At 42.5% G+C, this 27276-nt stretch overlaps 1 protein-coding gene across 8 annotated transcripts; it reads left to right on the top strand.

The window, feature by feature from the left end:
* Positions 1 to 1911: 1911 nt before the first annotated feature.
* Positions 1912 to 21713, top strand: LOC147142236 (fidgetin-like protein 2). Of its 8 annotated transcripts, none has more exons than XM_086039791.1 (5): positions 1912 to 2248; positions 3227 to 3329; positions 6745 to 6874; positions 8419 to 8634; positions 19333 to 21713. In XM_086039791.1, the coding sequence occupies exons 4-5, from the start codon at positions 8610 to 8612 to the stop codon at positions 20475 to 20477; spliced, it is 1170 nt and encodes a 389-aa protein (XP_085895917.1). In that variant the 5' UTR covers positions 1912 to 2248; positions 3227 to 3329; positions 6745 to 6874; positions 8419 to 8609; the 3' UTR covers positions 20478 to 21713. The 8 variants fall into 8 exon arrangements, with proteins under 8 accessions (XP_085895917.1, XP_085895916.1, XP_085895918.1 ...); XM_086039792.1 differs by lacking the exon at positions 1912 to 2248 and adding an exon at positions 2473 to 2544; XM_086039790.1 differs by lacking the exon at positions 6745 to 6874.
* The last annotated feature ends 5563 nt before the right edge of the window (positions 21714 to 27276 follow it).

Genomic DNA, 27276 nt, shown 5'->3' with positions numbered 1-27276 from the left:
TTGAACAGTGGCACATTTTCATCCATCACACTAATTCTATCGTCACATACAGATCTTCATTTAATGGTGACGTCATATTTGATCCACACTCAGACTTAAATAACACTTGATTTGTAGTAGCACTTTCTGAAGGTAAGTCTATAAATGTTTGTTTTTATTTTCAATAGACCTACTGAAAAATATGACCACGATAATTATTGCAATCATTTATTTTTCACTAATTCCAACCTGTTATCTTGACTTTCTGTATATAGCATAAGATGATTGGTGGCTTAATAGAAAAGCTGATAAGAGACATTTATTTGCCTCAAAATGACCTTGAATTCAACAAACTAGAATAATGTGAAAGTGATGTAATGTTATGTGTCTTAGAATCTGCCTTTAATTCTCCTGTAAGTAGGAAACGCTATTTGTTTTATAGTCTTTTGCGCGGTGTCTTTAATCTGCATCTTTTAGATTGCAGTGCATATAGACACAGTAATCTCTCACTGTATCATCTTGTAACCCTTTCTTCTTGGCCCGTATGATAGTTTTGTCTATGAACGTCCTGTACTTTCAAGTATGTGTAAAACATTTGAATGTTAATATTCTGTATGTATACTGTATGAGGACCAATAACTAAGCTAATCGATGGCATGATGTAATATTCACACTAGTGTGCAGTACATATTCAAAGCCAAGAATGAGTTGAAATTGAATGAGAAAATATATATGTATGGATATAAATATTTCATCATGCACCAAACCAAACTGTTAAGTGATGTGTGCTAAGAGCATATTTCTACCCGCGTGTTAAGTGTCCTGATTTGACCACACAATAATGTATTTGTGAATGTATGGCTGATATGCAGCAGAATGTCATCAGGTGTACTCAATGGAGATAGTGTACAGTAGAACACCTACCACCCCCCCGTAGCATCATTATTGATTGTTTTAGAGCATCACAAACTAAACCTTGTCACAATGAACTGGACTGTTCTGCATATAGTACAGTACAATAGAGAAAAGACCTGCTCATGATCATGTGTAGTGAAGCTGTTCATTGTGGCCCTCTGAACATGCTTCAAGGTCAAGGGAAGGTTGAATGAAGTTTTCAGCGAGATGACCGACTGTACTGCAGTTGAAATGGAGCCATATAGAGCGAGTGCTCTCTCTACTTAAAACACTTAAAGAATGTCTCAGACTAAACTGTACATGTTTTATATGTACGTATATGTAATGTTGATTTTTGGATTATGTAAAAAGAAAAATAAACTATGACACAATTGAATCCCTTTTTGCCTCAAAAAAATTATACTATATCCCAATCATTAAAAAGCCTGACCTGCGAAAGAATTCAAATGGATTGATTAGACTGCACAAAGTAGTTCTTTCAAATAAAAATGCCAACCCTATTAGTCATCTCACAGCAGAAGAGGACACGGGATTTTCAGAGATTTTCAGACCTCTGTGGAGGGAGAAAAGATAGGTGGACAAGATTGGTTTTATTTTCGTCTGATCACCAATCCCCCCCAAATTAAAATCCCAGGCGATCGATCAGTGCATCTCTCCAATAAAAGAAATTTTGATACATGGGGTGCAATACGATTCAAGGATAATTCGATTTTACAATGGAAAGATTCTGTTTGATTCAATGCACTCACATCTTTTAAAAGAAAACAGTTTTTCCGATTCAAATTGAGTGAGCGTGTGTGTTCGAGGCTGTGTGTCTTTTTAAAAAGATTAAATTAAAATGTGTGTGTGCGTACTGCCCGAAGACAGCTGGGATAGGCTCCAGCACGCCCGCGACCCTTGTGAGGAGAAGCGGTATAGATAATGGGTGGATGCGTGTGTGCGTGTGATTTATTTTAGTGCTTACCTCACAAAATAAAATTGTGTTTGAAGATATGCTGTCCTCTAAAAATTGAATACTCACATGATATACAAAGATAAACTTAGCTTTTAGAGAAATATGATCGTGTGAAACAAGATGACAATAAAATACAACAGGACTCTATTTTTTTATGTTTAGAGGTCAGGAAGGCGGATGGAGGGATTGAGTTTTTATACAGTTCAGGTTTTTTGTACCACTAGGGGGCAGCCACAATCTCTTCAAGAACATTTGTTCCCAGATTCTGGGAGGTCACATCATTCCCAGCTTGTCTGTCTTGCCTAATGCTAGTTGCCTACCTAACCTGCAGGATCTCTTTCCATATGCTTCGATCTTTCTTCTTTGTGGCGCCGCCCTCCCCCACATTTGATACTTGAGGTGAGAGCCGTGTTCACATCTGGAGGTGATCCACGCTGCAGAGGAATAGCCTGTGGGAAGGCAGGCCTACCGGGTTAAAGATGCACAGCACCCTTTATGTCTATCTAAATGTGCACGCTGAGCCCGAGGGTGTCATGTGATCCCCACTCCCAATACTGATGATTACAAACAGCTGGCGGGCTGTGGCCTCGGCCAATTACATACGCGGTTGGCTGTGACATCACGGTGGAGGAGTGGGGTGCGCGGGACGTTTTAGATGGCTTTTCACCTCTTGAGTTTAAACAGACACCAGCAAGGTGACGTGACCGACACTCTTGTTGCTGCAAGCCCCTTGCATTCATTCTATCTATCTATCTATCTATCTATCTATCTATCTATCTATCTATCTATCTATCTATCTATCTATCTATCTATCTATCTATCTACCTAGCTATCTAGCTACCTAGCTAGCTACCTAACTATCTAGCTAGCTAGCTATCACTATCATAACATCAGTTGTCTGCCGGTTGCTTTGCTTTCAAGACGATGACATCTATTTGTGACGTCACAGAGCATCAAGAACAGAATATTATATCATGCTCAAAGGCAACATTGCCGCATGTGTGTAAGATCCATCCAAATTAATCTTATTTGCCTCTTGTTCAATGTTGAGCCCAATGAGCTGTAGTGCTCCTTTCTCAGTGAACAGAGGCAGCTCTGGGCTGGCCCTCCCCTCCATCAATCTCTGTCATAAATCTGTCAGGCAGAGAAAAAAGGAACTGCTGAATACAGATTTGTCAGCAATTAATCTAACCTCTATTACCAGGCTGGGATATTGTGTCCTCTATATCGGAGAACAATAAGCCACTCTTAACATGGAGCATGGCAATGCTGGAGTGTATGTGATTAAAAGAGAAGAGCACTCTTGCAAAGAACACGGCCGTTTTGTCGATGAAACACTGTGATTCAAAACTTCCTTTGGCTGTTTTCCCTCCTCAGCACAACTCTTTGCACATAAGCCTGCCTGCTGTCGTCTATAATTGGAAATCATTGAGACAGACCGGTGCCATTAAACCTTGAGGAGACACAGAGGACTTGGCAAGTGAGTTCAACTAATTGACATTCTGCACTTGATGATGGGGAACGTGCACAAGAAAGACATGGGCCTTATTCCACACACGTGCTGCTGTGCACATGTGTTCGGATATGCAGACCCTCATATTCCATATTGTCCGTATTGTATGTCATCGACCGAAACGTCAAAATCAAAATCAAAACATCAGCATTAATAATAGCCTTGTGATATTGTTAGCATTTACAGATGTCAATGCACCACTTACAATTAAACCTCATTAGGAACACTTGCACAATGCAATAGGATCAAGCTGTATCAAAAAAATATTCTGCTTTTACAAAAACAATAATGCAATGTTTTGATTGACAGTCAGAAAGGTATGACTGTCATGTAAAAATATTTTTGTGGTTGTACTTTGAAGTGTTGTAGAACTGCACTACATCATACACTGGAAAAAAAAAAAAAAATGACACTTCACTATCATTATTGTTATTTTATTTTTTGTAGCAGTTCTTCACTGAGGGACAGAAAGACTCCTGCTATAACTGTGTTAGCTAACCCTAGAAATAGCTCTCAGTACGATATAGTGCAGTCTACATTACTGCAATGACAACTACAATAGTGACCGTATTTTTCAATTAATACCTCGCCGACAGCAATAAAATAGAACAAGCAAAAGAAAGACTTAATTTTGTGATTTAATTTGGAAAATAGTTATTCGCTTTATGCACAAAACATGTACTGAAAATATACCGAACCGTGGCCCCAAAATCAATATTTGGACCGTACCGCACGGGTTAACAGTACTGTACCATCCCTAATATGCATTTATGCACTTTGTATATTTAATCATGTTATTAGAGGTCATAAGATGTTCATAAAATATGATTTTTAAAAAAGCCTTATCATTTGACTGCAGTGACACAGTGGCACATTTCCGTTACATTTCCTCTTCGTTTATCAGGTATCCTGTTCCTGTTTGCTTTCTTCTTTTCTTTTGTTGTTGCACATTTCACCTTTTACATCAGTTCATGTCCAAACGCTGCGCTGGTGGGCATGACATTTGTGTGCAGGCAGCCCATTTTCAAAAAGATTTGTGTGTCGTGTTTAACCCCCTCCTCACCCGTGCACACGAACACGCACACACGCCCCCTATTATAATTACGGGGACAGTTCAGTGGAGCAGTGGGCCAGTGCTCAGCTGCTTGAGACAGAATTAGAGTGGCAAACAGCTGAGCTTCTCCGGGGTACTATCATGTGACCTATCCCACCCACAGGGCCGAAAGGACTAAAGGTAGAGTTACCATGTGCAGTTTCCAGCATGGCCTTGTGTGTGTGTGTCGGTACGTGTGTACCAAAGTGCATTTGCAGCACAAGATGCACACCAAGCAAAGACAATTTATGATATAAACTCCAGCCTGCCAGCTTCGTCAAGCGTGCGCACTCCTTTGTAGCCTTTATTCCCCCCCCCCCCCCCAGTATGTTCCACTGACCCGCTTTGGGCCACATGGCGACATGCGGAGATGTTTCTTCTGTAACAAGAGAGCACATCTGGAAGCTTCAGCTCAACGCTCCCCTTATCTACGATGAAAAGAACAGCCCCTGCAGCACATTGTGGGATTGTTTAGATGCATTGTTTCCTTCCCTGGAAAACAACAGTGTGGCCTTTTCTTTTTTTTTTTTTTTTTGCAATGTCTGTCAGCAAAGCATGTAAATGTGAAAGGTCTTATGGCAACCCAACGCTTCCAAACCTTTCAATGGCGTCTGTTCAAGTCAAAGTGCTTTTGGACTAGAGCATGACATGACACATTGAACAGCCCCCACTCAGAATGTAACGCAGACTCGTATCAATTGTAATTAGTGAAGTGACAAAGAAGTGTTGTAAAATGTGCGTGAACAGATTTGTTTCAAGACATATTTTTCCAAACAAAATGAGTAGTGGAATCATGCACCAACGCAATTGCAAACCACAATTTTTCAATTTCAATGTTGCTTTCAAAGTCAACCTCATTACTCAGATAGATAGTGTAAAAATAATAAATAAATACCCATCACAGACTTAATTAGAATACAACAGTGTTAGGCTGGACTATGACTGGTACATTAATGATCATGCTAATGGACAGTCGAGATGAGGAGTCGGTACTGACAGAAGGTCCGTCACTGACAGACTCGCGTTTCGTTGTATGATAGTATAGTATAGTAAAGGAAGGGCTGGATCTTGCTGGCTGGTAAAGTTAAGATGGCTGTGTTGTATAAACCTTTCGCCGGTCCCGCAGACTGCCATGACATTGTCCCATATTGTCTTTATTTCACCAATCGTCTTTTGTTTTTTTAAAAACTTTATTTAGCGGTGTGTTTGCTTGTTGCGTTGTGAGTTTCAAACCTCAGCTCCAAATTTCCTGTGTGGAGTTTGGATGTTTTCCCTGTGTGTCCGTGGGTTTTCTCCAAGTACTCCACCTTCCTCACGCCTCCCAAAAACGCCCATGTTAGGTTCATTGAAGACTAAATTGTACATAGGTGAGAGCGATTGGCTGGTTACCAGTCCAGGTTGAACCACGCCACAGCCAAAAGTCGGATGGCCTAGCGTCCAGCTTACCCGTGACCCTAATGAGGATAAGCAGTATATAAAATGAATGGATAGATAAATACCTCTTTCACCAGTAATATTTTTAGTGGTGCAAAATTAAATTTAGCACCAAACACAAAAAAAGAGTAGAAATACGCCCTTGTGCGATGACCAACACTATTAAAATTCAAACCCCCAAATGGTTATTTTATCCAATTGAATGGAAACATCGTGTGTGCATGTGAAAGTTATAGTTAACAAAAACTAACGAACTAAATTCAAATTGAAAAAAAAAGTGTAAATGAAATTATTTAAAAATTTTCTTTGTTTTCGCCTTTGTCAATTAATACCATACATGAGCTTTTGGGGTTCATTTTAAATGTATTTATTTCAGTATTGCTGTACGTACGCCCAGAAGAAGGAAGGTCAAACAGTCATTTGAGAGTTGGAGTTTACTTTGCGTTATTACACCATATTTAGTAACTTCTTTTTTTTTTTTTTTTAATCTCGCACTTAGCAAATTTCCCCAAAATGTAAAAAGAAAAACTAATATTAACACTAATAAAAACTCAAATAAAACGAAGCATTCCCAGAAAAAAAACAACTAATAATAACTAACAAACCTGCTTTAAAAACGAACTAAAAATAAGAAAATTCAAAAAACAAGTCAAAAGGAAAGAAAAACGAACTAAAATGAAAAATCCCAAACTATTACAACCCTGGTGTGTGTCTGTGTGTGTTTACCTGCGTGTGTATTGGCCGAGAGCCTGGCGTTGTGTGTGGAGTGTGTACTGCTGAGCCGTGACTGTTTACAGCGGAGTAACATGAGGAGTTGACCGGCTTGTCCCGCCTACACCATAACTCTAAATGCAGAACCACAGCTGTGTTTCCACGTTTGAGGCGCGAAGCAAAATAGAGGACGCGAGTGTGGGGAAGACATGAACAAATGGAAACAGAAACTGCGCGCCTCCATATATCAAGGGCAACGGCTAGTGAGTTACAGGTGAGGAAACGAACCCACATTCAAGTCAAATGTTGGAGGCCAAAGCTGGGGTCATTTGCTCTTGCCCGTGCATGCGTGTAGGGGGATGGGGTACATCAGGAATTAGGTAATATTGACATGCTTTCTGCGACCCCGCCCACCCAACAATGCTAAGATCAATGCGACTGATCAATACAAGTCATTGACAATAACTGAACTTCTCATGTGGTCAGCCGAGGAGAAAATTCACCATTTTTCAGTCGTGTGTGTGTGTGTCCCTACCCATGCGCATCCATCAAAGTATTCTAAAAGATAGCGCCCGCACACACAAACGCATTCATATGCATACATGCACATATTTATGCACAATGCAGGGGGAAGCTGGCTCTTCTCTGACATAGCATGATTGGTCATTTCTTCATTCTCTCTCTCTCTCTCTCTCTCTCTCTCTCTCTCTCTCCCCCCCCCTCTCTCTCTCTCTTTTCCTGCTGAAATAGTTTTAACAAAAGAGGGGGAGGGGTTGTGCAGTTGGGGGAGGGGATGTATGTGTTGCTCTGTTGTCACTAGGCCAGGGAGGGAAGGAGGGAGGGAGGCTGAAGGGCGATCGAGGGAGTGGAGGAGAGAAAGATATGGTCCCAGAAGGGAGTGCACACACACTCGCCGCACACGCACTTCACACACTCTCGGGCTCCCTGCTTGTTTTGTGGAATAGTGGATTACTTTTCAAATATTTGGCAAGCAGACGCAGGCATGATCAGGTCAGTCATGGTTTGCTAACTTGAAGCAAAATGTTTCGACTCTGCACTCCTCATGTGATATGATCCCTCCCATGTGTTGTAGGATTCCACTTTGCATGCTGTTAGTCTTCCGGCAGTGTGCATGGCATTCTCACTCGTTGGCTCTGTGTAGGTCAAGCCAGGGGAGGGAAAGGAGTGGAGAGTCGAACTGTTGGCTCTTAACCCGGTTTTGTACATTCTTCCAAATGTCACGTCTTCATTTCCTTGAAAAAGGGCTTGGACATGTGAATGTGTTGTGATCTTGTTGTGTGCTTTGCGCTGCATCTGGTCATTTAAAGGATTAGAAACTTACCTGCCGGCTGACCGTGCGGTTTTGTGGTCAGTGTACAAGTGCGCCGTCTGTTCCAGTATTCAGTAGGACAGAATTGACAGAAAGCACCGAGAGGGCAAGCGAGTGTGTTTCTGTGTGCGTGTATGTTTCAGTCACTTTGGAATTGTTTTAGAAAGCATCCTAGAGCATCTCCATCCCTAGAAACAGTATAGAACCCTTCATATAAAAAAAAAAAAGGCCCAAAAACTGTGATCAATCGTCATCCAAATTTGTGTTCGCATCTCTACTTATGCCCACTTCAACTTCTGAAAATATTAGAACGATTACACCAATATTTGGGATTTTATGGACATTGTCCTCCTCTCCATAGGTGCTCATCTTTACACTTACATTAATCACGTCCGACTGTCGCCTTCTCCAATAATGACCTGCATTGACGAGCCGGTCTCTCCGCGTGTGACGTGTCTGACGCTGGCCTGTGCGCGTGCGTTCCTCAGGTGGCCGTGTGTCCCAGCTGCCTCGAGGTGTGAGATGAACCATGGAAAGGTGCGGGGGTCCGCTCACTAGCCCAGCTCGCATCCGCCCAACCGACGGCAGCCCGGTGGGGTCCCGCGGCATGCCGCGCTGCTCTCACTAGCACCAAGTGGGACCCGGTCCTGTCCTCCTTACCTGGGGCCAGGGCTGCAGAATGCTCAGTCCTGTCACCCCTTACAGTAAGTTTGCATGAATACGTTCAAATGGAAAGCTCTTCAGACTCGCGTCCAAATGTGCAGAAAAACAAGCAATAAAAAAAAAAAAAAAACACACAAAAAAAAGCCCCACACATCTGTTTTGGACCGTTATCTCATTCTGTGGCACAACAAGGGGGTCATCTGGGAAGTCCTTTTGACGGGACAGACATGCTAATGGCTTTTGCAGCTGAGTCTCCAGGCTTTGCATTGAGGAATTTCACAGAAAGTGTGCAGCTTCTCCTCTTTTCTCATCCCCTCCGTGTGAATATAGCGCAGTTTGTTGAAAGACTCACTCAGACAATAAGATGTCTGTCCTCACATGGGTTCACACCGGCAAAAGATTTGCTGCTACGTGTTTAACAATTCCTAATTATTCCGCGGGAGTAGGTTCTTCACTATACTGGGAAGGTCAATTCGATTTATTTTCGATGCACGTATAATCCTATTAAAAAATATATATATATCGCATTTAAACAGCACTGTTGAGTACTCCCTTGTGTTAATCAGAAGCGGTTGCTATCCAGGCTGATGAATATGCTTATATTGATTGACTGGACTATTGATTAGGGCTAGCTTTAACAGGATTACACTGCTAACCTGATTGGAATAATGCAACAGGAATTTATTTCCACATTTTCATGGAGCACTGCCAAGGAGAGGTGAGAAATGTAAGACGGTAGAAGGCACCTCAGGGAGGAGCGCCTTTTTTAGGCTAGGCACAAGTAGCGCTAGCGTGCATCTGTCACATTCCTCCCTCCGAAAAAGACTCACGTCTTCTTGTTAGATTTCTTTTCGCTTCTTTCTTTCCTGTTTTTATTTATTTATCGCCGCTTCTCTTTTAATGGCATGGTTGCGCCACTGTGCTGCCTCGAAGAGTCCAAATACTATTTGTCCCCCTAATTACAGGTTGTCTTTTATCACAACACGCGACATCAAGAGAGTGATGTTACTGTAGCCCCTTTTAGTGGCCAGTTACCCCGGCTGAAGCGCTTGTGTGAATGTGATTGTTCGTAAGATGGTGTCAACAGCCTCTCATTAGTCCCGTATTGAAGACACACATTAGCATGCCCTCCGCCTACGCACGCATTAGAGTTCCATTACAATTAAAGCAGCTTGTTAAGCAAATTGTAGTCCTCATTAGGTGTCATGGCAAAGATGCGGTGGCGAAAGGAGCCAAAAAGAACACGGTGAAGGGCAGATGGAGAGGACGTGAGGAGGGACTGGTCAGCTGCAGCCTGATATATGAGTGGACACAATAAGCAAAAGGGGGCCAGGCCGGCCTCTGCCACATGTGAGTGCGTGTGTGTTTGTGTGAGAGAGAACTGAAGGGATGGGGGAAGGGAAAACTGACCACACAGGCTCGGACACAGTCGTCTTTTACAATAGTGCAAAGGGAAGGAGGCTGCTTGAAGAAAGGAGGGAAATGAAGCTCAAGTAGAAAATCCAAGCGATGGAAAGCAACGTTGATTGCCGCCAGCTTCATTTTGGGGCCGTTTTAGTGCAAACGTTCAAATGGTTGAGGCTGCGTGTCAAATCCCATTAGGACATATTACAGTGGATTGTGGCCTGTGCAGGCTTGGGGTAAAAGGGGAAAGTAGAGGGAGGTTTTTTTTTTTTTTTTCCCCCTCCCCAAAGCAGCTCCTTCACTTACTTGGGCTCTTAAGTTAGACTTTGCTGACTGCTTACATAATGCAGCCCCCTTCACTCTACAAGCAAAAGGATATAATGCCGCATTAATATCCCTATCCTCCCATTGATGTGTTCGTTATGGCTTGACACAGTCGTGTGAAGTCCTTAACTGGCCCAAATGACCCAGTAATGTGCAAACTGGGGCAGGAGGTGGGGGTCATTTATCAGCGCTGTGCACAAGTACAGTCCCTCTCTGTGGAAATGGACAGTACGTGTGCGGCGCATGGACAGAGAGAGGATATGTGCTGTGTAAATAGATCGCAGGTTAGATTCCTGGCATTCCAGCAGCCTGACTCATCTGAAAGATGACCAGGAGCCTCTCTCTGTCTGTTTGCCAGCCGAACACTACACTGCACCAAAAGGCACACTTCACTTGAGCCGCGCCGTGCAAATGTCCGTCCAGTCGGAAATGTAAGACTTTGTTTATTGGGAGTGGAGTACAAAAAACAACAACTCCCGGCGGCTGTGTTTTTTTTTTTTTTTTTTTTTTTCTCCCCCCCCCCCCCTTTCCACAGCCACTTCTGATGCTTCACAACCCCCCAAATCCCATTCCCTTCTCAGACCCTTCCCCCACATCTACTTTCATCTAATTAGCCCCTAATTACTCAAACTGACCATGCGGTGGACTGCGGGTCCAGTTTGCTCCTGCAAACATCCATGACTTGCATAACTTATGTTCTCCTTAAGAGGAATTGTCATTTTGATGAATGGAATTACCAGATTGTGGTTATAAAAATGTGCTTGCATCACTCTTTGTCGATGTATTTAATTGAATCAATCACACTAGTTGGACGATTTAATTTAGTTTAATACCTAGCCACATGAATGAATTGGTGGTAGAATCTGATCTGTATTGATGACTGCTATCATTCTTGCTGATGTCAGCCTTCCAACAAAACACATGTGACATGTGACAAAACATGAGTGCAACTCTACCAGTTCATGTAAACTCTTTCTGCGTCTCCTGCCTCAACTCGTTCTGTGATCTTCTGTAAGGAATAGGACCGCTAGTTCCATTCGTACTTGTAGTAGTCCTACTAAACTGTGATCAAATCACATTAGAATGTATATGTCCGAATGAGAACACAAACTTACAACCGGTGAGATGTATTATTCGGGTGGTTATTTTGGAAATGTAATAGAATGGTAATGACTGTAATATATTTACAAACTGCACAGGCAGTGTTTTAATTTACATTTTAAACATTCTGAACTATTGTACAAGTGTTAACCACTGTACTTTGGAGTTCAACAGTTCATGTGATCTGCAGCATGTACTAATAACAATAATTACCACTTGTGCAGTGATTTAAAAAGTTGTATTTTCATGTCATGATCAAATTCAGGAAAACAGCAATCTTCGTGTGTAGCGCAAGTCTGGCGCAAGGCGCCGTCTAAATCTGCGCATGGACAGGCTAGACCAGATTTAGGCATTTTTGCAGACCTGCGCAAGTGCCCGCAGCATAGCACACTGTAAAAAAAATTTGCATTCTGCGCCGTTGTGGGCGTGAACACGGCCGACTTGATTTGCCGCCAATGGAAGCGACTGTTCTCATTTCCTTTAGATGCAGCTCTCCTGTGGCCCTTGTGCTGAGAAGCAGTCTAGAAAATGGATGGATGAATATTTATACTGTTCAGAAGTTAATTTTCAACAATCAGTTTATTTTTGCAATTCTTTAATCACCATGTACATAAATATGTAAGTCTCTTTATTAGAATGTCCTTAGTAGGGTCAGCAGTACGTAGGTATATGTCAACAATCATAATTACAAGAGCAGAAAAACAATAAAAAGAAACAACTTCTTCTAACAGGCTAAATTGTCAAATATTTATTGTGACCTCCTCTTAGACTTTCATAGCAATAGAAGAAGCCTGCCTCTCCAGAATCTAGATTGAGCCTTTATGGACAACTCCGAGCATACGTCAAAATGACGTCACAAGTCAAGATGGCGGTAAAGTCGGTGAAAACAAACTCTCCGCTAATGAAAAAGTATTGAATTTCGGGTCGTTGTCATTTGATTTGTGAGGATTATTTTGATTTGAAAATGCGATGAAATGTCGTTAGACTACCAAAACAATCTGCCTTTCAGAGGCAAAAGTGCGATTTTGATCACACTCGAGAACGAGTCATACCACCTACGAAGGGCTCATCACAAAGCACCGCGTTCTTGGTTCGCTTCCGTTCCGAACTGTCCAGTCCCACTCTCTTCACTCCTTTTACCCACTTTCTCCGACGTTCACGGTCAACACGGTAATTATAGTGTAACCTGTTTTAAGTACATCCTATTTTATTGTGAAAGGCCTAAGGGGAAGTGGTTAGGCGGTAACTTGTAAGAAATGAAGGGAAGCAAGTAAAGACAATGGAGTTCCTCTAAAACATGTCGTTTGAATCCCTACGCCCAAATATGGAATGCTAATTTAGTTTCCATCATGTTATATGGTTGGACGATCCAACTACACAACAACTTTGAGGCATGATTTTTCTGCGAGCTTTATGCTAGCCACAGGCAAAAACAATCCAATACGGTGGGTTGTTCTCACAGCCAAAGGCGCGTTGCATCGTGGGTATTACCAGAAATGCCCGGCTATTCGTAATTGCCCAAAGAACACTTCTTGAAAGACACGGCCATTACAAGATTGAACCCCAGAAAATGATTACGTTACATTACCAGAAAATCACACGCCCGCTTGTAGGCCAATAACTGGGAATGACAACAGTACACCACATGCAGCATTTAGTTCAAGTTTGCTGAACCATGAGTGGGTATTTCCCATGAAGGCATCATCCATGCGCCCATAGACGTGTGATGTGCATCAAACTGGCAGCACGACTGTATGATGATCACACTGATTAAGGAAAGCTGTCACAGTACCAAGCCGGCTTAGTTCTCATCTTTGTCTGCTGCTAAGCCAAGCGTGGCCAAGAATGGAGGGCTCTCTACAAGTTCCAAGCCAACACCAGTTGCTAGATTAGGGCCGGGGCTCCCTCACTCATCCCTCCTAATTCCTGGGCTAACCCCCACCAGCCCCCCACCGCACACCCATACACACCCTAATACCCTCCCTCCGACACAGATGTCTGATGCTCCAGCACACATCGGCACTTTTAATGGGTCACTGAAATGCACAATGAAATACATTTCACTTGAATTGGAAAATGAGTGGAATTGAGTGTTGAAAGTGCTGCTGCAGGAGTTACATGGTGTAACGGTGTGGAATGTCATCATTTGGAGACCTGGTCAATGACGTCAATGATGTCATTGATCAGATCTGCAAAATAAGACAATATAGCAAACACAATCTGGTTCACTACAGGGACATTCTGTACTCCCATTGCTAATAATCCAAAATACAGTCCAAAAAAAATTCGAATATTTTTAAAGCATTTGGTGGGGAGGTATGGGGGAGGGGGGTGTCAGATTTACTCCCTCCCCATTTTCTGTGTATTGAATGTTTATCAACGTTTTGGGGTAAAAAATGTTCCAATGCATTTCAATAGACATCAATTATACGCAAATTTTGACTCTGTATGGACCAGGCCGGTCCCAGTCCATCGACTGTAACGTAAATAAACAAAGTCGTTCAAATAGATTGCATTGATTGGTTCGTCTTCTGCTCATATCGGCGTTCAGTCGTGGTTTTTTTCCCAAACTCGTTAATCGTGATCGGCTCCAAAATTCTGATTGCGTAAAGCCTACTCTTAAAGAGGAAGTCAACCCAAACATATTTTTTTCAAGAATATGTTCTATGCAGGCCCACTAGTTGCAACAAGGTATTCCGCTAAGTATTGAATTTGTGGAATAATAGTTAATCGACCTGTTTTTCGCCATCTCTGGGGGCGGCCATTTTGTCACTTCTGTCGACTGAAAATGACATCACAACTACTCATGGCTCAGATAACGGCCAATCACAGCTCACCTATTTTCTGAAGCTGAGCCGTGATTGCCTTGAGCAAGATTATAATGCCCAGTTTTGATTGTCAGGGAGGAGCAGCTCTTTGTTAAGGTAACTGTTGTCATGGTGATGTTGTGAATGGTTTTCACTGCATGCTAAACGTAGCACAAAATGATTTGTATCCTGGTCACAGTTTGAGTTCAAGGGAATTTCTCTCCGGTCAATGGTTATCTTTTAGCTTGAATTGACTGTAAAATGTTGTGTGTGAGGTGTTAGTTTACAATTGACAGACACATCCAAAGTTCTAAAAGTTACCTCGCAAAAGGATTGCTTCCTCAAAATTGTCAGATAAGATCAGGGATATGATGAATTTCCAAAATTGTGCTGTAATGTAATATAATGGCGATAATAAATATATGATAAGTGATAGTAATTGTACAGGCTGAATGTTTAAGTATTTTAATCAGTGTCCAAGGGTCATTTAACGCTGTTAATGCTGATCCCTCGAATCAATCGGCGTACGGCAGCAAGATTAATATTTAGACAGAGCTTGTAAACATATCACACAATTACTTGATGGAGGTTCCAAGCCCTCTAGTGGTGCTGGTGATGTCTTCAGTTTGTCTGGCTGAGTGTCAGATTGTGACACTACTGAGATAAAGCCCGTGCGCGCTAATCCTTCATTAGTCTGCTTTCCCAATCTGCACACACTCCAACTCCATCTCCCAGCGTCTGAGCTCTGTGATCCACTCCCAGTTTAAAAACTCCATTCGGCTGAATTTTGGATGAGGATTCCAGGGCGCACTAGATTACTGTGGTCGAATATGTCTTTTCATCGATTATGGGCCATCTGCTGAAGACCAGATGAGAGTAGATTTAAACTATTTGCTTGCAACCAGTGAGTGTTGGTCCTGCGCTGTTTACATTTATGGATGAAGTGCTCCGCTACATTTTTGTACGTGGTTGCAAACTGGGAAATTGAATGTTAATCACCCAAAGTAATAACATTTATTTCTCCATATTGCTCTCCAACACACGTTTATTTTTCTCTGTTATCTCTGCTAATGTATGTACATATGTTTAATATAATTGAACATGGGATGCAAAACACACAGCGGTGAGGCCCAAAAGCCCAGAGCGAAGTCAAGTGCTCATGTTGACCCAGTCAATTCATGGTAATGGACGCTGAACATGTCCCTCCATTAATACGAATGACTTTTTGATGGGGGGGAAAAAAGGGTCATGTTATTTTGTATTAATGTGTTCCCTTGCTACCTTGCGGTCCGGTTATTGAGGATTCACTCGATCACGGATTTTCCTTTGTCACCACAACTTCACCTATTGCAGTTTTACCTCGCTATTTTGCGGCTTTTCTAGCCAATTTTCTTTGTTCTAAGTCGGACCAGTCAAGAAATGTCTGTTATTTATTTATTTTTAGGGGAAATTAGTGTTTCAAAAACCAAGACCGCGAACATGAGGGTCGTGTTTGGAAATTCACTCTGACGCCCTTGCACTACTCCGAGAGTGTGTGTGTGGGCAGGTCGGGCTCCCGTCTCATTCATTTCCAAACGCAGGCTTTATGTTCTAAACCAATCAGCAGCTCGTGTTTGAACTGTTTCCATCACTACTGCCTGAAGCACTGGTGCACCGTGTGCCCAGTTGGAGCACTCACTGGCACCCTGTTTTTGGTGCACTCTGAATACACTAACCGAGCGGCACATTTCAACAACGTTCTGGGTTGACGAGAATATTTCCAAATGCGCCCTAGAGCCGGTTGCCCCCCAAAACCGCTTTCCCTCAACGTGGGTGCGTTCGGAAGTACACTCCAAGCATGCTGCTTCGCTCAGACCGTTCGGAAACTCAGAACGTTGTTCAGATTCAGAGTTCCCAAAACACAGAGCGATCTCTGGGGGTGGCCATTTTGTCTTCTGTCGACTGAAAATGACATCACAACTGTTCACAACGACCAATCACGGCTCCGATTCAGAGAACAAGTCAGCTGTGATTGGTCGTTGTAAGCAGTTGTGATGTCATTTTCAGTTGACAGAAGACAAAATGGCCACCCCCAGAGATGGCTACAAACAAGTGCATTTTAATTAATCATTAACTTAATTTATATTCCACAAACGCAAAATTAATCAGAATGCTGTGTTTCAACTTGGGGGCCTGCTGGGAACATATTCTTGAAAAAAATAGGCTTGGGTTGACTTCCGCTTTAAAGTTTTTGTTAATGTTTGTCTTAAAGCATCTTACTTGAACTAGAATCCCAAATGCCATTGTTGCCAAAGGTACAATACTGGTGGATTAATGCACCTTTTAAATCCTTGTTGTTGTTGTTGTGCAAAGCAAAAGTTAGTTGCCACGACTACTTCCAGCGTTAACATTGTTATGGATCACTGTCAAAAAAAAAGTGAGGGAACACTGTGTATACTTCTGTTTGTTTTTGCATTTTGAAGATTATTGTGCCTGTGTATGGGTCAGCGCCATGATCAAGAATTCCCTAGAGTGCAGGGATTTCTCCGATCCTGGGCGGGGCTTCCGATGGCCGAGAGCACGGCCATCCTTGGATTGGATGAGCAGGATTATTGGGTTGAAGGATCATTTAATTTAGGGATCAACATGTGGACCGTTTAGAGGCCCATCTGGCGGTCCTGGTGGACATGTGACACGACCGGCGCTAATCTGCATGTAGACGGCATCAAATAGAATGTGTGTGTGCATGTGCGTGCGTGTGTCTGTTTGTGTATTTATTAATGGCCAAACACAAACATTCCACAAAATATAATGCAGTGAACTAGAAGTGGATTTTAGACCTCCTCCGAGGTCAAACAGTCCTAATTGTGCACCTACATAATTTCGAATATGTCTACATTTTGTCTTTCACATTGCATGTACAATTATTAATTGGAAGATTAACATACACATCACCTCCTTAGTAGAGATGAAAAACGGGGACATTTACCAAATTAGTCGTGGCACAATTAGTCAATTACTCAATTATTTGACTATTAATGGGACATTTGATATGTACCGGTAATGTATGTAAAACATATGAACACAAACTTAAATAAGGCCCTAGTAGTACTTTTATAGTTATGTTTACTTTTTCATCATCATTAAGTTAAAAATAATATATCCCTCCTTTAAGGGTTACTTCATCGTACATCATTATCACAACTATGGGAGTAATTTTGTGTAAAATGTTTTCATGAAAATGCTCCTCTGCGGAAGAAACATTCGGCCACTGTCAGAAGTCCCCCTGGCCCAAGTCTTGGGTCCGTACCGATTTAAAACACTCCACAATGCACGGAATGTCAATTTAATGCTAGTCATGTCGACAAGGGCCGAAGAAACCCGTCAAGGGTCCCTATGCTTGTCTAAGTATGTCCTGTATAATCACACATGAACACACCTTTTTGGACTGCTGAATCAAGTGCTACTGTCAGCATCCAGCATGACAAAGTACTGTGGTTCCCCGCTACAAATGACCCCGCCCACGCTCGGCCCCCTGTCCAGCACACCCCTGAGGTTTGGGCCGAATTAGATCATACGCTCGGTGGGGGTGGTTTTGTTGACCAGGAGACTCGCTTAGCGACAACAATGGCCCCAATGTGTGAGAGGCAAAGGCAGAGGACAGAGCTGCGGCCAATGGAGGCTTATCGCCGTGGAGACCAGGCTGGGGGCTATGTTGGCGGCTTCTCATAAAGATTAGGACAGTTTCCCCCCCCCCCCCTGCCTCAATGAAATGGTGTGGAACAGCACAGGCTAAGCGCTGACATGATGCTCAGCTAACCAGGGTGACTCTTTGCTTCCTAATCTCCTTGAGAGCAAAATATTCACATTTTAATCTGGACAATTGAATCCTGCTGGAATACATCTATGGTGGCCCGCTTTAGTTTTTTGGGGTGCGCAGAACATATGTCACAGCTTGATGTGGACCGTGTTCATTTTTTTTTTTTTTTTCATTTTGCGTGTTTATACGTTTTACAAACAGTGCCTGAGTTTACGGCAAGGTTTGAAAATTGTATTTGCGTCTTCCATTTTGATTCATTTGTGACATTTTTTTATTTGTCAAAGAGTAAAGTGTGTCGCACAAGTGTTTACAGCTACCAGTGTATATAACACCGTTGTGGTGATAAATATTGAAATGTTGTACACTGTATGGGAGTAAACATATTAATCATCAGATTTAAAAAGTGTTTATGTTGTTTTTAGTGCCAAACTGTTTCCAAAATATATTAGTTTGTTTGTGTGAATGTGTAAATAAGAGTTCAGTTTTGTCCACTACCTTGATTTAGTTGATGTGCGGATCGGCTACTTCAAATATGGCGGACACGCTGACGTAGTGCAGTGAGTACTCTGACAGCGCGACTGTTGCGAACGACAAAAACGTTGTGTAGTCTGAGAAGGCCATAAAACCCCGTGACGTCTGCGTAAACATATTTAAGCTATCATATTCACAATTGCCATATTTAATAGTATAAATTCCAGTTTCTAGTTTGGACCTGCTAATGGTGAGTTAGACTGTGAAGCTAACGTAGCTATCTCAGCTGCATCACATCATGTATTTTTTGTTCTGTCTTATATTTGAGTTGGTAACTTTACATGTCGCCATGATCATTTTCTTGCTCTTGATCACAAACAGTCCCGGAATCCAAATGTAATAGTAAATATTTGGAACTTATTCCATGATACTTGCTTCACGTCGTAGCATTCTGGTGGCACCTGCGCACACCACAGAAAAGAATGAATTTTCTTTGAAAAACAAAAGGTACGTTGTATAAATTCAGATTTTGAAATGTAAATGACTTTCCAAGTCATGTACTGCAAGTCAAAGTCAAGTCAAGTCTCATGAATACCAAGTCGAGTCTTTCATAGCTTTGAGCCAAACAAGTTCCAACTCCTAAAATTGCCCATATGAGTCAGATTGTGCCCAAATAAGCAAATGGACGTCATTTGCGATGTATCGTGTGACCTAACTCAAAACTTGAAAAACGATAATGTCTGCTTTGTTCGGATCCCTCCATCCGTTCCTTTTGTACCGCTGGAGCCTATCCCAGCTGACTTTGGTCAAACTAATTCCAGTGTTCTCTACAGGTCTATTGAAGATGCACTGGTCTCCGGAGCACACCGCCCCTATATCTCAGTGGCCTGAGCAGCACCTTGATGTCACCTCCACTACTTCACCCCCGTCAGTCCACAAACATGAGGCCTACGCCTCCTCCGCTCGCCGCAATTACGCTCACGCAGGTTACCCATGGGCCAGTGATGACATATCAGCCCTCACCGCTTCTTCGCTCCTCAAGCGCTACGCGGAGAAGTACTCCGGACTGGAGCTTCCCTACGAGCGTCCCGCTTCAGGGGCCTACCCAGAGCCGGGAGCTTTTCTGAAGACTGAATCGGAACCCTGGGCTCTTAGCCAGGGCATCGAGTGCTACCCCGGTATTGAAGCGCTAACTGGCACCAAGGTGGGTTCTGGATCCGCGGGCATCCCGACCACGGGAAGCGTAACTGTGGTGAGCAGTAACTTGGCCTCGGACCCGGGCTACAGTGCCGCTGGCTCCTGCGGTGCCCCGTCGTCCCAGGACTACCCTCCTGCTTACAACAGCACCTACTTGTCTTCAGGATACTGCACTCAGCCAGGCACAGCACTTCCCCCCGCCCCCCTTCACTCGTTGCAGGCCGCACCCACTCTCGTGCCCAGCTATAGCGCCAGCACTCCAGTCTACAACTACCCGCCGGGCTGCTACCCCCAAAACAGCCTCTCTTCCAGCTACAGCCACCCCAGTGCCTCCTACTTGCCTCCAGGGATTAGTGCCCCTACCCCTCTGGCCCCCAGGCCCACTATGGTGGGGAGCGGTTACAGCTACCCGTCGCACAGCCTCGGAGGGGGCGGCGAGGCCGGGGCGCCGCTGAAACGCAAGGCCTTTGAGATGGGAGAAGACGGACAAGAGGGAGCCGAGGTGGAGGCATCGCGCTACAGAAAATACGGCAACGGCCTCAGCAAAGGCAACGGCCACGGCAACGGCTACGACATCAGCGGCTCCACTTCAGATCCGCAGCCCTACAAACCCGGGAAGCCCCTCATGTCACCCCCTTATCGCGGAGCAGGGGATTACAGCCCCCCGTCCGGCCTAGCGGTGGAGAATGCGTCCGGGGAGCACGGCTTTCCTCATCAGAGGATGCCTATGAAGATACCGGCATCGCACACGCGAGCCGAGGATCCTCCCGGGGGCCATTGAGACCACCCGCTTGGCTTTCCACAAGATTCCTTCGCGCTTGGAACCAGAGTTTTAAACCCCAAAACAACTTGCAAGCATCCACAGACACGTTTGCAAGCACGAGAGGGCACAAGATTAAGGTTGATTATACCTCATTTTCACTATCCATGTTTTCCCAAAGATACGCAAGGGGCATTTTATCACGTGAGCTTGGAGTATTGATGAAGTATTGGTGGAGCATTCGCTACATAGATAAAGAAAGTCGAAATGTATGCTTCTCTCAGGATCTATTTATTCCTTTCTGCTACTGTGGCAGCACCGTGGAAATGTTGCTTTTTTTTTTTTTTTTTTTTGTCGAAATTATATGTGGCCGTAAGTGTTGGCAGGCCCGTGACTGCAATGTACTCTTCCAGCAGCCCGCAAAGATCATTTCTGACCAAAAAGTAAGGAGAGCAATAATTCAAAACGTGAGATTGCCGTACTACTTCAGCACAATCATACAGTAGCTGATTCAGAGGCTTTAGGAAACGAATGTTCTTATGTGCCCCCCCCCCCCCCCACCCTCTTTTGCTTCCTGCCTCTTATTTTCAACCGGCTCAACGCTACTGTTGTCCTGTTTATACAAATCATGCTGCTTATATAAAGCTGGCCTTTAAGTTGTTTTCATACAGGATCGCATTCCTGTACATTTGAAAGTGTTTTTGGCAGTCTACTTGATGTACGTATGCAACTTTGAGGCACGTTGTTTACATGCAGGTGCTCAAAGAGGCTAATTCTGAAACTTCTACAAGAATCCATCTTATATTTTGTCTTAACTATGAGCAACAATCATGCGACATACTGCTGAACTTAACAATGCAATTGAGCGCCTGTGGTAATACGCACAAAGGTGGTAAACACGTGCAAAATGGGCCTGCTTAGATTTTGCTTTACTGATTATTCATTGTCTTTATTTTTGCCTCTGGAAAGGAAGATTTATCGTCATGTTATTGAATACTCAGGAAGAATATTGTTACCTCAGAATGATGATGAATAAGAATGTATGTTATTACTTTTGGAGTGCTTGTTGAAAGAGCCCTTTGGAGCAAAAAAGTGGAGCGGTCAAAAAGCAAAGCATACTCTGAAATCTTCAGGGAATTTACAAGGCCTTTGACAATAACAGTGAAAATGCACATGTGCGCCCACACACACACACACACACGTCCACACACACGCCCCCCCGCCCCCACACACACACACACACGTCCACACACACGCCCCCCCCCCCCCCCCCCCCCACACACACACACACCGCTTTGTTGCTCTGGGAATAAAAGTGGCGATATTGTACCAGGGCCTGAAAAGTTGAATGTAATTCAGAATTTTTTTTTTCTTTTTTTTAATTTTTTTAAATTTTTTTAGAAAGGACAATACATGCCATAATGTACATCGATAACATTTTTAGATATATGAAACATATTTTCTTCATGTATAGATTCCCTTATAGATTTTGGTGGAGAGATGAACAATGTTATGTGGTAGTTTATGTAGTTTGCAGCAAGGCGAACGGTTTTATGGACAAACCACGCATGATGGTTGACTGAAAAACAAACACGCTTCAATGTATGTTCTCGATATGTTTTTCAAAATGTCTTAATGTCTAAGTGTTTGGTTTCTGATTTCTACAACATCTAATTGTTGAATTGGCACCGCAGGGGAGGAGGTTTATTGTGATAATATTGCTTTGTGCCATTTTGTTACTCAGCAAAATCAAATTTAAGAGCACGACCCTCATTGATTGTTGGATTTTGGTTAAAGAGTATCTTTAAAAGAGGGCATAACATGTGTATACGATTCAACGTGCGGAAATTGTATCCCAAGTATCAAATTATTGCTACATTAAGCAAATACCTGCCATTCAAAGTGTGACACGTGACCTCTTCACACAGTTACAAATTAAGAGATTGAAAAGGTGATACACAATTAAACCCCAGTGTTTTAAAAAAGTATTTAAGCGCTTATAGCTATAAGAATTTAATGCTCTTGAGTGTCACACAAGCAACATGCTACAGAAACTATTGTTTTCATTCAGCTAGTTCTGTTCAAACCCAAATGGATTTCAGTGTTATCCTTTTTTCGTTGTATCTTGTGCATTCTCTATAACCATTTCTACCTCATTTTGAAGATATTGTACATGGAAATATTTATCTCATGTCCTTCCATATGCCAGATTAGAGGCAATATTACTCTGCTTTGACTGGTTATAGTCTACCTCAGTAAAACTCATGTCATGAAAATGAAGATATTGTATCCGCGCCCCCCAAAAAATCTAAATTTTGTCTTTTTTTTTTTTGTCTATCAAACCAAAAATGTTTGACGTTTGAGTGTTGTCTTTCACTAAATGTACAATGTTGACAACTACATGTGGCACTGGTGTTTTGTCTTCTACAGCATCTATTACATATGATCAGAACATCACAGAACTTATTCCTGCATCTACCTTTTGTTTTTATTCCTTTCATCTAATGTCATAAGAGTTAAATGATATCCCTTTTAAATAAACACAATAACAACTAAAATGCTATTTTAAAGAATTGTGTTTGATCACTTCCCAAAATCTTTTTCCAACCAGCAAATTCACGTCGGCATTTGTCCCAATTGCATGTCTCTCCTGAAATCGTGGCAGCGTTCACGCACTCAAAGCAGAAGCCGGATCGCAAGTATCACAGCGACACCTTCAGGCCACTATCGTTTTTTAATTGGTGATTATGCAGCTACAGTATAATTGTGTTCATTATAAAGTGGCAATCAAATTGTTTTAGACAATGTATGCCTTTGCAAAGATACTACTTTTTTCTAGTGGAACAAAATGTTTATTATTGCACTTGTAGTTTGCAGTATAAAACAGCGCTTGAATCATATTGAGAGGTTCAACTATTATTTTGTTTCCCAGTTATACCTCACAACAATACGTTCACCTATATCTATAAGTCACAACTGCAATAATTAACATTTAATACCTCTGATATTGTTGATCAAAGCCAAGCATGTAGACGCGTCTTTAAGTGAGTGTGTTTGTTTAAAATTGCCACTTGAGGGCGCTAGAGACTTGGAAGACAGTTGACGATGGCCCTCTTGAATGTGTGTTAAATGTCTACGGTGAGAACTTGGAGAGAAACAATGACATCATCCAAGCATGAGCAAGAGAGTCATTTGAATAAATGCCTGTCGAACTTACTCTTCTGCTATATAAAATGTGCCAAATTTCCTGTGAAATGTTTGAGTCGAATCAGTGCTTACTGCTGTCTGAGGACTTCCCCGAATTCCTCTTGAAACACAGAAGACCCACAAAGCAGAATGACAAACCATGACCTGGCATACTGTTGATACTTGACAAGGGCAACATTGCGGCTATTATTGATACAGTATCTTGCAAAGGGCCCACGAGGGACATAATGCAGGATATACATACACACTAGTGAAACACATTCAACGCCATTACTCCGTTCCAGCCTCCCCAAAGAACCCAACAAGAAAGCAAGTTAGAAAGAAATAGTTAACACTTTATCTTCCTCCAAACAATTCCAAACTTCTACACTACAATATCATTTGTAGCAGTTCACAATCGATCTGATTGCATGAAAAAAACATTATAGATTAGAAAAACAAAACAAAACAAAAAAATAATAACACAATCTTTCCTCACTTTCTTTGGTTCTCAGAACTTGTTCGTTAAAAGGACAATGTGTAGAATTCAGTGCCATCTAGTGGTCAATTAATAGAATGCAATGAGCTAAGATGGACGCGTGTGCATTTTGAAGCACGCGCACTACGGTGCCTCCGAGAGACCACACGTCGCAAGCCTACCAACAGTTTCTTCAGCAGAGGTGCAAGAACAATGTCATCACAAATGACTTCTAGTAGTCTAGTAGGGAGGAGGAATAGTACGCGTCTATAGGCCGGCCCGCCCCAATTTTACACGGCCGCCCGTCTGTGAGTCCAACTAAACTTTCTCTAGCGCTAGCTGCTGGCTAGCTGGTGGTCATGGCTTGAAAAAGCCTAGTTGTGACGCCTCAGTGGGATATATTCCAGCCACGGGAGGCTTTAAGCGGATATTTTTGTAATACAATTATATTTTAAATAATTACATCAAATCATAATCAATGCATGAAAGAGGTCAAATATATTTACAAATTTAGATTAATTAATATAGGTGAAAGCAACTTTGAAATAGCTGTCCACTGTAGTGACCACTGTGCATGAAAGGGTTAATGAGAATGCCTTGTCTCAACTAGTGGGCCAGCACAGAACATATTCTGGAAAAAATATATGTTTGGGTTGACTTCCCTTTAAAGCGGTCTTTCCCAACTAGTGGTATGCAAGGGGTACGTATACACATTGCAGGAGGTTATATGGAAACATTGACTGTATTTCAAAGATGGTATGAGTAAATATTCCCAGCCACTTCAAAAGCACATCAATTAAATGGAATTTGTGTGCTCCAACTTGTTTCCAAAGGGAGTTGATAACCCGTCACACATTAAAGCTCAGATGACTGGCCACTGATGAAAAGAAAGTAAAACTGCTATAGTGGGTCTGAATATTATTGGCGGTCAGGGTTTTGTTTCTATATTTAAAGTTTAAATGCCTGTTTAATTGGGGATGTATTTTGGGGGGCAGAATTGTTCGCTGTCTCAACTCTACTCAATTGTATTTATAAAGCACTTTAAGACAACCACCGCTGTGTACAATGTGCTGTACAGCAAAATTAAGTCATACAACAACAAACAATAACACAACTTAATAATGAAGACAGTAAAAAGCACAGAAATGAATTTTTGGTCATATATCATTGGAAAAAAAATCAACTGAACAGCTTGTATTTCAAAAAGTAGGGTCATTTTATTTTACGAATGTATTTCAGTAGTGCGCGTTAGAGTATTTCAGTAGTATTTGAGAGGTAATCCTGATTTATGTCTCTCACGGGCCTTCACACATCTATTCTCCCATACACACACTTCCTCCCCTCAGTCTAGCCCTCACACAAACATGTCTGCAACTCCCTGCAGCGAATGACAGCAATCTAAAGACATGCGGGTGTGAAGGATATGTCCATAGCAACATACATACTGTATGTATGTCTTTCCGTGCCTTATTTCCCTCCACCTTCATCTTGAGCAGCAGTTCCCTCTGCTTGTCGTGGGAGGAAGGGAGTGCTAAAAAGAACACGGTACAGTCTGAGGCTGCTGATTCAGCCCGGGCCACCGCATTCATACATCTGCACTGCAGTGCTGCCTCTGCTTAGCCCCACGCCTTCCCTCAGCCTCTGCCTCACTCTCTCTTTCTTTCTCTTACACGCACATCTTACCACTCAGCCATTTTGGTGGCTGAAACATTGTTATTCTACGGCATTCGACCGCGTGTACAAACTAGGGTGTAGTGAACTGGCTGCTGTTTTTTACAGTGGTACCCCGACTCTCGAGTTGAATACGTACCGTAGCTACCGTGAAGCTTATAAATGAATTTACTTAGATATATCAAATCCATTTTCCTTACTGAAATGAATTGAAATGCAATTAATCCATTCGAGGACATCCCAAACCACAATTTTTCACTTGGTGTTTTCAATAAAGTAAAAGCGCTTTATTATACAAAAAGCTAATGAAACATAATGGAAGATAATTGAAAGAAATCGCTTAAAATTGGCTTCATTGTATTTACTTGTTCGTGCTTATTGAAACTGTCTACTCTTTTTCTACAGACAAGAGTCTGCAACCTGCAGCTCCAAAGTGATCCAAACTCCTTATTTTCTGATCACGTTCCCCTGTAACACAGTTTCCATTTGACGAACAATAAAGTCAAGAATTTAACCCTTCCTGGATCACGACTCTACATTTTTACAGAAACGTTGCCCCCTCCTGAGCTGCTAGCAGCTAGCATTTGGAGGGGCTAGCAGCTAGGGGTGCATTTGGAAACAGCTCACCTCTTTTCTGAAGCAGAGCCATGATTGCTCGTTATCTGAGCCCATTTTCAGTCGACAGAAGTGACAAAATGGCTGCCCCCTGAGATGTCTAAAAACGGGTGGATTTTGCTGCTTAACTCATATTCCGCAAACGCAATATAATTCAGAATGCCGCGTTTCAACTAGTGGGCTTGCATAGAACACATTCTTGAAAAAAATATTTAGGTTGACTTCACCTTTAAAAGAGTAAATGAAAAATTGAAGATGATGGAGGGCAAACCCTTTCAAATGCATGCCAAGAGTGGGGATACATCGTAAACCCTGTTTCCACCCAGTGCTGCACTGCACTTCAATTCAGTTTAGCATGGTACAAATATTTTGGGGTGTCCATTCCCAAAATATCCAAGCTGTACTGTCCCACTTTTCATTAAGTTTTCTTGGGACGGTGGTACGAGGGTACATTTCACTATCGTAGGGTCGAGCTGGACACAGCTCGGCCTGTTGATTAGTCAACACCGTCACGGACTTTTCAATGAAACGGTAAGAGCGGAAGGGGATAAAAGAAAAAGCCGTCTGAAAAAAACTTGTCGATAACAATGGCAAGAGGAGTTTGTCGTTTGTTTACAAGGAATGAAGGTTTACGCAGAACTGTTCCCAGTTTTGTCTTTGTTAATTCATTGGCAAGTTATAAATTGACTAGCTGCAATGGTGTCAAACTAATTACTAAGCTGATGTAGCTATTGTCACCCCGCGTTCACAACCTCGTGGTGTAAACACAAGTCGGATCAGGGTTACTTTAAGCTATGTGGGATGAAGTTAGTGGTAGGGATTTGAGTAAAATCCCCCGTGTGGAACCGAGTGAAATTACAACAATATTGA

This window comes from Filicampus tigris, chromosome 9 (genome assembly GCF_054856515.1).
Source record: "Filicampus tigris isolate MCC_2025a chromosome 9, RoL_Ftig_1.0, whole genome shotgun sequence".
In the NCBI taxonomy this organism is placed as follows: Eukaryota; Metazoa; Chordata; class Actinopteri; order Syngnathiformes; family Syngnathidae; genus Filicampus; species Filicampus tigris.
Note: the sequence above shows the minus strand (reverse complement) of the source record. Positions and strands in the feature narration are given on the sequence as shown.